This window comes from Rattus norvegicus, chromosome 1 (genome assembly GCF_021556685.1).
Source record: "Rattus norvegicus strain SHRSP/BbbUtx chromosome 1, alternate assembly SHRSP_T2T, whole genome shotgun sequence".
NCBI classification, from domain to species: Eukaryota; Metazoa; Chordata; class Mammalia; order Rodentia; family Muridae; genus Rattus; species Rattus norvegicus.
The window spans coordinates 201,472,243-201,485,613 of record NC_141534.1 but is presented as its reverse complement, the minus strand read 5'-3'; the positions used below and the strand labels follow the sequence as shown (position 1 = coordinate 201,485,613).

The 13,371-nt window shown below is 47.7% G+C and overlaps 1 protein-coding gene across 6 annotated transcripts in view; it reads left to right on the top strand.

Annotated features, from left to right (window-relative positions):
- The window catches only part of Dhx32 (DEAH-box helicase 32 (putative)), a 59,784-nt gene that overhangs the window by 39,776 nt on the left and 6,637 nt on the right, over positions 1 to 13,371 (top strand). For all 6 annotated transcript variants that reach the window (NM_001130039.1, XM_087572954.1, XM_087572987.1 and 3 more), the window contains 3 exon segments: positions 4,120 to 4,365; positions 6,029 to 6,128; positions 6,213 to 6,371. In NM_001130039.1, the coding sequence (NP_001123511.1) occupies positions 4,120 to 4,365; positions 6,029 to 6,128; positions 6,213 to 6,371 (505 nt within the window).

Genomic DNA, 13,371 nt, shown 5'->3' with positions numbered 1-13,371 from the left:
TTAAACTTTGTCTGTTTCCTTAGGGAAATTTAGAGTGTCATCTGCATAAGGACATTTGTCAGTTGTTTGTGTAGATGATACACATTCTTCTGAATACTAATCTTCTATGGTGGTGATTTATTGCATGATTTAGAATGTCTATAAAGGCCCTTGGGGAAGTGACAGAATGATTAAGGGGCAGAGTAGAGCCTGAGGAAGGAGCAGCAGTAATGTTAGGACATTTGAAACTGCCAGATGGAGACGACAGGACAAACAGTCATCTTTTGAGATTAAAATCAGAAATTTTAAAACAGCCAAGTGTAGGCAGGCCTGTAGTCAGGGACTCACCAGGCTGACCTGTGAGATCAGAGAATCAGAAGGTGGAAGCTAGCCTTGGCTTCAGAATGAAACGGTCTTAAAAAAAAAACCCAAACTAGGGGTTGGGGATTTAGCTCAGTGGTAGGCCCTGGGTTCGGTCCCCAGCTCCAAAAAAAAAAAAAAAAAAAAAAAAAAAAAAAAAAATCCCAAACTAAAGGTCATAACAGGTTTGGCATAGAGGTTGTCTTAGAGTCTTTGAGATTCTTGTAAATGTAATGGAACCTTTACATCAGTGACGTGGTGACCTTTAAACTGGTGAGCCGTAGCAGTCCACGGAACTTAGAAGTGTCCTTTCTGTTAAGAAGCAGTAGACATGGAAGGGATGGTCATGAGAGCTGCAGGGAGCTCTCACCCTCGTGCTGCAGTGTCCTGGCCAGTGCTGGACTCCTCATCCAGTGGCACAGCAGCTGCCCTGCCCGGCTGCCCCAGCCCTGCTGGCCCCTGCAGACTCGCCAGAAGGCCAGCTCTGTCTCTGCTCCCATCCTGACTGCTCCAGGTCTGGATCTAGATCTTGTTCCCTGGCTACCGCCTTCCCAGCTTCCCACTGTGGTACCGAGGAGCCTTCCTCAGCCTCGCTCCTGTCGTAAAGCCCTGCTCAGAGCTGGTGATTGTTATTTGCCTCGTGCTGCTTGGTTTCTACATACAGTGAAAGCCTGCTGTGGTCCCTCAGTACCATAGAGGGCAAGCATAGGTGAGCTGTGGTCCCTCAGTACCATAGAGGACAAGCATAGGTGAGCTGTGGTCCCTCAGTACCATAGAGGGCAAGCGTAGGTAAGCTGTGGTCTCTCAGTACCATAGAGGGCAAGCATAGGTGAGCTGTGGTCCTTCAGTACCATAGAGGAGAAGCATAGGTGAGCTGTGGTCCTCCAGTACCATAGAGGGCAAGCGTAGGTAAGCTGTGGTCCCTCAGTACCATAGAGGAGAAGCATAGGTGAGCTGTCTTTTTAAGAAATTCAAAGTGCAGACATTGCCACTAACAGTGGTTTAGGGGGTCAGCTGTGCACTCAGTTAGATCTGTCTCCACACCTGCTATGAGCTGACCCATGACAGTGCACAGGCTTCCTTCCCTGTGACTCGGTACTTACCAGGCTGAACACCCTGAGTGCTTCCAGCCTTCTTTAACTTGAGAACAAAACATGAAATAAATTACGTAGAAGAAATAAGTTAAGTTCATAGTGTGTAGTCCAACCAGATCACTGTAAGGGCCCAGCAGGCCGGTGTTCAAAGATTGGAGTTTCCTGGGAAATGCTCTACATGGCTATGGGGCTTCTCTGATCTCAGATACCTTCTGTCAGTGGCTGTTGTGGTCTTCACAGCTTTGCAAGTGGTCACAGCAGAGTCCTGCAGACTTACTGAGTAAGAACTGAAGGAATGCGCTGACTGTGGTGGAGTGCACCTCTAATTCCAGCCCTCGAGAGGCAGACAGGACCCCCATGCCTGTTTCACAGAGTGAGTCCCAGGATAGATAGGAGGAGAGAGGGGGAGGGGGAAGGGGAGAGAGAGAGACAGAGACAGAGAGACAGAGAGAGAGAGAGTGTGTGTGTGTGTGTGTGTGTGTGTGTGTGTGTGTGAGTGTGAGTGAGTGAGTGAGTGAGTGAGTGTGTCTCTGAGACCCTGTCTTGGCTTCAGAACTTTGCTTGAGAAGCAGGAACCATACATAGCATCCGTTCTGCCACCGTTTCCCTGCAGAATGTTTCTTTCATTTCTCCTCCTGAAAAAAAAATGGTGTGTATAGGGGGAGGGCAAAATTCAGTGAAAAAAATTAAATAACTAGAAATAGGCAAATTTCTGTGAGTTCGGCCAGAGCTACATGATGAGACCTTATCTCAAAAAGCAAAGCAAAACCAAACCAAACCAAACCCAGCGCAGCTCCCTGTAACCATTAGGGCTCTTCTATGTCCCAGTTCCTGGATAAAGACAGAGACTTATTGCTGCATTTGCGCCTGGGCCTTATGCTAGGCTTACCCCAACCCCTGACTTACACTGACCTGTTCATACTATTCTACGTCTGCTACACGGCTGCTTGCCTCCTCTGGGCGGCAGATCTTCCCACACCTGACCCTTTCCCAGAGTTTCTCTCTGCCTTTGCCCCCGCCTTCTATTCTATTTTTTGCTGTAGACCATAGGCCTCAATCAGAGGGTGCCTTAGTCAGGCAAGGAAAGACAGAGACACATCTTCACACAGTGTGTATAAACATTATCCCTATAGTTGCCAAAATTTTTTTTTCAACAATATTCTAAGAGGAAGTAATTATTTTGCTGCATTTTGAAGGTTTATATTGGTAAGAAATTGCTCTGAAGTGGACTTCCAGAGCTAATTTCCTTTTCTCGATTATCTGTTGAGAGTTATTGACGCCTGCCTGCCTGCCTGAAGCCGGAGGAATGTGGGTGTCCCCCCTGAGGCTGTCCTCAGAAAGTGTGTGGTAAAATGAAGCACGTGATTGGATCGTTCATTTCATCTTTAAGACAGGAAGCCAACTTCCCAATCCTTCTGCCCCCATCTCCCAAGAGCCACCAGAAATAATTTCCTCTGCTATTCTAGTTGACCAGTGTTTCACTGTGTGCAATATAGTGCTACTTGCTTAGTTTGAGAAGAAAAGATTGTCAAAGTAAAGTGTGTATGTGCTGGAGAGGGCAGCCTGAGAGCAGGCCTCCTGGAACAGCCTACCTTGGCTGCCAGCAGCCTTGGCTGCCTGAACCCTCTTTAAGGTAGATCCCGCCTCCAAAACCGTCCAGGTGACAAGACCCGCTCTACAAATGGTGTAGAAAGGAAGGCACCATGAGCTAAAGACAGGAAGAAGGGGATAGAGCCTTAAAAACCACAGACATCACAGGAGGCCAAGTTTTCAGTTTGGAGGTTTTCGTGAACTGACGATTCTGATAAGCCAGGTGAAGTTCCCATTTGGTGGCTTGCCTTGTACTTTAAAAAATAGAAAAGGTTCGCAACTATTCAAAAGGATTCAGATTATGTAACATCTATTCGGAAAAATGAGTTGGGATTTGAGAACTGTGCAAACTAAAACACCTTCCCTTCGGGCTCCTGTTTGCTTGTGGGTAATTGCATTTGTTCTTTCCCCATATGTGTGATGTAACTTGATCGGACTGTTCTAAATGCCTGCAGATGCGAGGCAGCGGAGGCAGTGGCCGCCCCTGCCCACTTTACAGCTTTTCTGCCACCCCTTTGAAGCATATGGGTCAAATGGTGTATAAGGTGACCCAAGCGAGGCTCCTGGTCGTGCTTTTTTGTATGTGCCTTTATGTTTTATTTTAGTTTTTTGAGATGAAGTTCTACTTGTGGTCCAGGCTGGCCTTGACCTCATGGCAATCCTCCTGCCTCTGCCCCTGAGCCCTGGGAACCCACCATGAGCCCGCACACCAGCTGGTAAGCTTTCCTTTATCAAGTACAGTTGAGCAGCACTTAGCTGGTTGCTCAGAACAGTGACGTGAGGATGGGTTTGCTTCCTCTGCCCATGGTAACGTGTCTGAGGAGTGGCATCGAGCTGGGAGAACAGGAGAAGGAAGGCAGAGAAGTAGGCAGGGTGTTTTCAGAGGGAAAGCCATTCTGGACTAAAGGCTATGAATTGTGTAGAAATAACATTTAAGTTGCCTAAAAGATGATTACAGCCCTTCTCCTTATTTAAGGCCATAGCTTAGACATTTCTTTCTTTGTGTGTATCATTGCCCAAAACTTTATAGAATTGTAGGGTGGTTTTCTACTGAAACTGTTATTTATTCTCTCAGATGTTTATTTTTTCACTTTAGGATATTGAAAAAACCTATGAAATCGTGTGTCAGGAAGGATCTAACTTAAACCCAGATGTGGGAGAGCTGGTGGTCATTCCTTTGTATCCCAAAGAGAAATGCAGCCTGTTCAGGCCAGTGGATGAAACCGAGAAAAGGTGCCAAGCGTCTCAGAGACGGGTGGTGCTGACCACCAGCTGCGGGGAGTCTCTGATCTGGAGCCACACCGTCAGATTTGTTATTGATGTTGGTCTTGAAAGAAGACAGGTAATTACCATCCTGGGGCCAGAGTTGGCCAGCCATCACTGACACCCACGTATTGGGTTCCTTCTACACCAGTAGCCAAAATGTGAGGGTGCACTGTGACCCAGGGTTCTCTTTATTGGGTCAGATGTGCTTGGAGTAGTTGCAGCCATCAGTTAAAGTCTTGGCTGTATCTCATTAGCATATTGGTAGTCTGGAAACAAATTAATTGAGGGTCAGAGGTTTGAGGAAATACCAAACTTCAGCATAAAGGTATTGGCTCCTGTCTACCTGCCTGCCTGTCCGTCTCCTTCCTCCTTTCTCCCCTTCCTTCCCTTCCTTCCTTTTCCCTTTCAACTGAGGATTAAATCAGGGCCTCCCACTTAGTAGCCCAGTGCCCCTTGTGCCTTTAGGTAAGCTGCTAGCACAGTACATTTCTTGGCTTCCAAAGCTTCTCTAATATATTGTGTCTGCTTGTCCATTCATCAGTGTAATTAGCATCTTCAGGGAAATTGTTTCAAGTGAATTGACTAGCTTTTAAAATATTTGCTAATTGGACAACTTTTTTTCTTTTTATATAATTTATTATTTTATGTGCATTGGTGTTTTGCCAGCATGTATGTCTGTGTGAGAATGTCAGATACTCTAAAACAGGAGTTACAGACAGATCTGAGCTGCCATGTGTGTGCTGGGAATTGAACCAAGGGTCCTCTGGAAGAGCAACCAGGGCTTTTAACCAGTGAGTCATCACTTTAGCCCCATAATTCTAAATTTTTTAGAAAGTAAATTATTAAAGCTGTGCGGTGACAACTCACACCTTTAATCCCAGCACTCAGGAGACAGAGGTAGGTAGGTAGGTCAGTCGGTCGGTCTGTCTGTCTGTCTGTCTCTGAGTTCGAGGTCAGTCTGGTCAACAGAGCAAGTTCCAGAATAGCTAGGGCTACACAGAGAAATCTCAAAAAATAAACAATAATAACAGTAATGATAATTTAAAGATAATACATCATTGTAAATGAAATACCTTAATGTGAATTACTTGTATCAAAGTTCTTTTGAAACAAGTTGTAGATAGTCTGTTTTGAGCCAGCATCTTGCCCTGTAGCCTGGCTGGCCTTCAGCTTCCAAGTGCTTGCACTGCCACACCTAGCTTGTTAGAATCAGTCTTCAATTACTTCTCTGTTCCTAGAGCATAGGCTGTCAGTTGCCCTTCTGAGCCACATGCAAGAGAAACTGTCAGTCCTGTATGGTGTTTGCAGTAGGCGTACTACCCAGAAAGTCCTATGTGTGTCCTAAGCATGAACCCACTGAAGTAACACTGAGCCTGAACAAAACAGCAAAGCAGTTCAGCTCTGTTGAATGGAAACCCTTTCGTGTGTCTGTGTGTCTGTGTCTGTCTGTCTGTCTGTCTGTCTGTCTGTCTGTCTCAGGAGGGGGATCCCCGCTCACCAGCATGAGTATGATGTCACGTGATACTGAGGTCTTGCACTACAGAGCGCAGTAGAAGCAGGCACCTTGCAGATCCATCTGCCAAGTCCCTGGAGTTTCTGTCTCATAATGTGTGATAGACAATAAAGAAAAAGAGCCTGGCAGCATTTCTGTGGGGCGTGCTGCAGGGCAGTCACCGGGGGTAGAGGCAGGGGACTGCACCTGAGTTTCCAGGGGCTAACAGGCTGTGTTTCTGTTAAAGGTATACAATCCCCGAATCAGAGCCAACTCCCTCGTCCTGCAGCCCATCAGCCAAAGCCAAGCAGAGATCCGGAAGCAGCTCCTCGGGTCTTCTCCCTCAGGTAGTGTGGTGGGCACAGTGGCAGCGTGAAGTCCATCAGGGATGCCACAGCAACACTGAAGCCATTTCCCTTGACTTTTTTAAGGAAAACTTTTCTGTCTGTACACTGAAGAATTTGCCTCCAAAGACATGAGGCCACTTAAGCCAGCAGAAATGCAGGAAGCCAACCTCACCAGCATGGTGCTCTTCATGAAGAGGGTGGACATCGCGGGCCTGGGCCGCTGCGACTTCATGAACAGGCCAGGTAGCTTTACCCTCTGGTTTTCTTCCGAGTCCTGCCATGGCTCCTGAGAGCACCCAGCACCTATCACTGTTAGCCAGCATGAGTTCGCTTAGGCTGACCCTGTCACACTCCCAAGAGGAAATTATCTCAAATTTAAAAGGACAAAAACCTAGGGTGTGTGTGTGTGTGTGTGTGTGTGTGTGTGTGTGTGTGTGTGTGTGTGTGTGTGTGTGTTGTGAAGGCTGTCTTATTTGGGGTTACTATTGCTGTGATGAAACACCATGACCAAAAGCAAACTGGGGAGGAAAGGGTTTATTTGATTTTCCAGATCGCTGTTAATCACAGAAGGAAGTCAGGATGGGAACTGAAGCAGGGCAGCAACCTGGAGGCAGGAGCTGATGCAGAGGCCATGGAGGGATGCTGCCCACTGGCTTGCTCAGCCTGCTTTCTTATAGCATCCAGGACCATCAGGCCAGGAACCGTCCCACCCAAATGGGCTGGCCCTCACCCATCAATCTTTAATTAAGAAAATTCCCTACAGCTGGATCTTATGGGAGCATTTTCTCAATTGAGGTTCCCTCCTTTGAGGGAACTCTAGCTTGTGTCAAGTTGACATAAGACTAGCCAGCAGAAGGGCCAAAGGTCAACATCAGGTATTTTCCTATATCACTCTTTTTTTTTAAAGATTTATTTATTTATTATATATGAGTACACCGTAGCTGTCTTCAGACAAACCAGAAGAGGGCGTCAGATCTCATTACAAATGGTTGTGAGCTACCATGTGGTTTCGGGATTTGAACCCAGGACCTCTGAAAGAGCAGTCAGTGGTCTTAACCACCGAGCCATCTCTCCAGCCCCCTGTATCACTCCTTATCTTCATTTTTGAGACAGAGTCTTATTGAACCTGGAGCTCAGTGCTACTGACCACAGAGACACTTCATAAGAGAGTGTCTTATGTTTTGGACACTAGAACCAGAAGAACTGGGCAGTACAGGGACAATGGAGCACTGCTATCTAAGAGCAAGATGGACAGGTCAAAGATACATTCCCAGTGGCTTGGGAGTCCTCCTCATGGATCATATTAGCACCCGGGGAAAACACGCTCGATTTTACTTCTTTGCAATTCAAGTCAAACACAAGGGAGGGGAGATTCCTGAAGCAAGACTGAGACATTTGAATCCTAATCTGAGCAGTTCTTTCCAGGGTTTACTGAGCCTACTGGCCCTGGCTTTCCTGTCCCCAGAGCTGCTGGAATGCTGAGGGAAACAAAGGCCGGTGAAGTCAGGCCAAGCAACTGGTGCCTGAGGGACAGCCACCTATGCCCAAGGCAGCTCAGTGTTACCTGCTCAAAAGGAAGCCAGCTTGTGGCTTTCTCTGCACTCGCAGTTGGCTTATCTTCTCTGTGGCAGGGTGAGGTTAAATCCTTCTTCAGCTCTAGGTACAGTGTCGGGGATATGGTGGCAGCTGTACTTGTCAATAGCCAGCTGGTGAGGAAGGTCTGCCAGCAGCATAGTCTGTCTTATTTGTTTAAACCCTCGCCTGTTCTCTAAACACTTGGTCATTTATATGTGTTTACTGGTGTGTTAAATCACTTAAGACAGTAGCCCAGTGACTGGATGCTGGGTTTTGCTCCACTTTACAGATGAGAAACCGAGTCACTAGATATGGGGTAACACAGATGGAGCAGGTGGCGCCTGCCGTGACAGGAGCTCGTGTCTGACTGTTCTGCCTTCTTTTCCTCCTGAAGGTTCCTGGGTGGTGTCTCTAGTGCTCTTTGTTTGGTGTTCCTTGCCAAGCACCAGCAGCAGGTGCCTATAAGTAATGAGTGGAAGAGCATAGCGGGGACTTCCCATTTCTCTACCCAGCATGCCCCTCTGCTGATAGGGACCTAGCCCATGGCCAGGGAGACACTAGGCTGTCAGAGCAGTGTCCCTCTTCTCTCACCTGCTTTCTTCTGTGACTTGGAGCTTAGCCTCCCAAAAGCAAGTAAATGTCCAGATCACTGTATCAAGGGCTCTAACTTAAAGTCTTGGCTGTTCTTTAATCAGTACCTTAGTTTCTGCTTCTATTTATGTGAAAAGAACTTAATTTTCCCACACTTTTGGTCAGTGGGTTAAACTTTTCCATGATGTTTACCCTAGAAGTAAATAACAATCTGCCTGTGATGTCTGCGTCCTTTGTCATATTTTGTAAGTCAGCAAGAAGGCCATTGAGGTAGGAGTGTTTAAAAGTGGGAGCTGTGCGACCCGGGCTTGTCTGCATGCTCTCCTTCACCTCGTCCTTACCCTGAGGATGACATCTAGGGGTGAGAGTGTCATCCACTTCCTTCTTTCTACCTGACGGTCCCTGAATTTCACATGGGTCGGTGTTTGCCACAGGTGGATCTGCTACAGTGATCCTCCCAGAAGCCTCCTCTTCAGAAGTTTTCATTGTTGCTTTTACATTTTGTTGTTAGGGGTTGATCCCAGAGCCTGAGCATCCTATGAGAGTGTCCTACCACTGAGACACATTCCAGACCAGGCTGTTTCCATGATGTTAGGGATGGGCCCAGAGAATGCATGCTGGACATGCACTGTACCACTAAGCTACAGTGTTAGTCCCAAGTGCACTTGACCTATTAACATTGCCCATCAACTGCCCCTGTCTTGGTGCCCTCAGCATCTTTCTGCTCAGGACAGGGGATGTTTAATGGACTAGATGTGAGGGGAGAAGTAAGAGTAGGCTTGCAGGAGGGTTCTGAAGAAATCAAATACCAGAGATACCTTGAAGGAAGCAGGTGGCTGGGCTCTGGGCTCCCTGTTCTCTATGCTGGGCTTCCTGATCCCTGTGTGGCTCCTGTTTGCTGCTTACCGAGTGAGGTTTCAAACTGATAGCTGGGAACAAAGAGGTCAGAGATACCATTTATTTTTGGCTCCTGACAATGCAAGCAGCTGTTTTCTGCTGTGCTTGGGGAAATGTAGCTGTGATGAACTCTGACTCATCATTTTGGAACAAAAAAATATAGAAGATGCTTGTGGCTGATGCATTTAATTCAACTTATAATTGAAATGTCCGAACACAGCAAGCTCTCTGGCCTTTTCAGGATCTGTGAACCGTGTGGAAATGGTCTTGGCATGACTAACTAGGCTACCAGCAGTTAAGTGAATTCCCTTGGCATGGATCTCTCTTTAGAAAAACAGTCCAGGGGTTTTTGTTTTGTTGTGTTTGTTTTGTTTTCCCTTTTCCTTGGCTGCATGAGGATTGACCTCTATCTGAGTGTCACAGCCACTGTTGATCTGAGTCGGGAAGCTCAGGACCAACTGAGTCCCTCGGCAGAAACAGACGGCTAAGACTGTTACTGTCCTTGGAAGGTAGAGGTACCTGGACAGGGATTTGGAGAGAAACCAGGCAAAACATCCAGACTATGCTGAATGTCATCTCTATGCTCTGATTCAGAATTTGTTTTAACTTGTTGCAGATAAAACTGGTTTTGGGCTGACCAGCATTTCAGAGATTTGAGAAGAAGAATGAGAGTCCGGCATGGGGACATGTCCATAACCACAAAAGTGGAAGTGGAGGCAGGAGAATTGATGTTCAAGGTCAGGATAGGCTATTTCTCTGCCAGTGAAATGAGCCAATTCAAGCCAGATTAGAATATATTAAAGGCAGGTTTATTGGGAAGATGCTCTCGGGGGAGTTCATGGGGCCCCAAGCCTTAGACCAGGGGAGTCACCATGGGGAGAGGGAAGGGGAAAAAAGAGAGAAAGGGGAGGGTGCAGAGAGAGAGAAAAAGAGGGGGCAAAATTTCTGGGTTGTATAGGGAGGAGGCTGGGGGGGAAGGACAGCCTGGCCTCTGGGCTGGAAAGTTGAGGTTGGGGCAGGGTCTGAGGGATTACTAGGAGAACCTGGAGGCCTAGTCCGAAACCAGAGGCAGGTGGGGAAGAAGGGAGGGAGGGAGGGAAAAATAAACTGTACTCAACTCAGACTTGTAGCTTGGTGTATGCAACAAGACAAGGTACTGAAGAAAGCACAAGGTGCAGGCAGAGACTGAACTCCTCGTTGCAGAGGCCAGCTGGGAAGAGGGATCCAGCTCTACAGTGGCCCATCAGGGCGCAGGCGCACACCTTTCACTAGAAGATTCCTGAGTCAGTGAACCTGGCGCTTCTGTCATCAGTCACACTCCCAGCGGCATTTGTGAGGATGCCTGCAAGTCTGTAAACATTGAAAACATGGTGTCTGTGGACTAGGGAGTGAGAGACAGCGCCTGCTGGCTTGGCTCAGTCTGCACAGCTGCACCCCTCCAGAACAGCTTCAAAGCCAAGCGATTGTTAATCATGGCACCTGCATAGACCATAGCTAGGATTTTGTTGTTGTTATTTATTTTTACTACATTTATGTGTGGAGGTCAGAGGGTAACTTGCAGCAGTCAGTTCTCTCCTTCCACCATGTAGGTTCCAGGGGGTCGTTCAGGCTGTCAGGCTTTTGCTGCAAGCATTTTCCCAGAGCCAGAGCCATCCTCTGCTGACTGCTAGGTGCTGCACAGTACTGTTATTGGTGCAGAGGCCACACAGAATTCATCACCATCTTCAGAGAGGGATGTGTGCATTCTTGTGTGAGTGCATGAGTGTGTGTGTGTGTGTGTGTGTGCATGTGAAGAGGAACATTCCAAGAACAGTTCCCAAGAGGAAACCAATTGGAGTGCTTTGGAAATAGTTTTAATATGTATTTTCATCCCTTAGAAAAGTATCTGGGATTCACTAAGCTCTTGGCATTGCAGGTCTGAGCCACTCCTAGGCTACCTACCTGGGCTTCGGAAGACATTTGCCATGGATGTTCAAACAGACAATGATCACAGTGATTAGGATATGTCACCACAGTGCCTCCGAGATGGGCTCCTAGATACTAATGACCTTCTCCTTTTAGAGTCACGTCAGCTGTGCTGGCAGAGCATGACTTCTGGAAAAATGTTGCTCATTAAACAAATTCAGAACCAGCTGGCCGGCCACTCAGCCTGGGCCAGACAAAAGAGAGTCAGATGTGAAAGTGCTGTGGATATTGTAAAAGGTCCCGCACACACCAGGTTTCTAGGAGTGTGGCCTGTGACACTGTCAGAGAAGCTGTTCCCTCAGGTCCTCGTCAGAGCCAGGCTCTTAGTCCCATTTCCAAAATCCCAAAGCATGTAGAGTGCACACTATCAAAACAAGCACATCTTCAACTGCTTCCCTGCTGCAAAGTCTTCCCTTCAGTGACCTCAGCAGGTGAGGCCCAGTCCCGACATGACCAACCAGCACTGACTTGTCCCTTACCTTTCCAAACTGTGTGTGTGACTTGCAGTAGGTGCTGGCACACAGACACAGCTCCAGTGTCACTTTAGATGACTCCTTGTTATAAAATACACCGGATGGTAGCACGTGCATTACAGTTCTCTGTGGAAGAGCCAGTGATCCAGCCCAAACTGGCAGAGCAGAGCCTGAATTCTGAGTAAGGAAATGAGGGGTCTCCTGAAATCCAAGCTGTGCCTCAGTGACTCTTGGGTGTTTGGTTCTCCTCTGTGTCTTTTGGTTCTCCATACAACACATCCCCTTCTTTCCTCCTCTCTCCCATCTGGACAGCAGGATCTGCGCGGCTCTCTGCCTCAGCTTTGTGATGTACACACAGCCCGGGAAAGGTCCCCATTTGTCTGGGTACAAATAAAACTCCGAAAGAAGGAAGTCTGACTTGGTGTGAGAAGAAGCCCTCCCTGAGCCATCACTGTGACTGGGTCAGTGGGGACAGTCAGGTGTAAATGACACTTTTATATTCGCCCTCGTCCATATAAAAGACACACAACCCGGGTGTTTTATTTACAAGCTGTACGCCTAGATTGGGCTCATGCCCTTAGTACTTGCTGTTTCTCATGGATATATGCTCATGGCCCATCTCTCAGGGCAGCTTCCTTCTCTTCTGTCCCCTTCCTTCTCTTCTCCTGTCTCTCTCCGAGACCCCAGCCAGGTAACTGAAAACCCGCCAACCTCTCTGTTGCCCATTCACAGGCTTCGGCCTTTTATTGGCCAATTAACTTGGGGAGCAGAGTTTGTACAGCAAAGGCTGGTGTACATGTGAACTTCCTCCTCTGTGGCAACTCAAGTTGGGAGGTCAGTAACACAAGGCCACATCTCACAGTCTGAGTCCAGGCCCTGTCTATGCCTGCAAGAAACTCTTCCCCACCCACCCCTGCAGGGACCAGCATCGGGACAGGTGAGTGTGCACCTGCCTGAGGTGCCAGCAGTACAAAGTGCTGACGTTGGACTGAGAGTGGGTAGATGATGAGCATCACCCTGAAAAGAAAACAAGTGACAGCCATGACACATAGGTGGACATGGGCCCACCTGCTGGGCAGCCATTTTAAAGCTTGGGTATTTATAAAACTTTATAACTTTTATATGCATAGGTGTTTTGCCTTCATGTAGGTCTGTGTACCAGGTATACAGTCTGGAGGAGGACTAGAATTGTAGTCACAGATGGTTGTGAGCCACCATGTAGGTGCTGGGAATTAAACCAGGGGTCTCTGGAGGAGCAGCCAGAGCTCTTAACCATTGAGCTATTACTCCAGCCCCATACATTGTTTTGGCCTGTTTGCTTGTTTGTTGTTTGTTTTTCCCCGTGGTTTTGGTATAGCCAATGCTATGCCATCTCACTCCAATGCTGAGTCTTGTTTGTCTGAAGCCTGTTCTCAGACACTGCAAAGGTGTCAAAGGTGTCATTGTTTAAGAGCTAGCAGTCACAGTGCCTTATCCAGGGGAACACGGACAGATGTGACCTGAGGAAGGCCAGCAGTCTTCTCTCCAATAGTGTGAGCAGGTACAGCCTTGTGGAGACACACTGAGCTCCTTTCATACCGGGTTCTCTCTGGGACCTAACTGGTCTGGTGCTGATAGACTTGCTAGGAGAAAAGGTGTAAGGGAGGCCTGTGGCTATGGTCCACTTGTACTTTCTGCTGTGCCACAGGCAGGAACTGAAATAGTATAGGAGAGGTCTCAGGGCCCAGCAAAGCTCAGCTGAG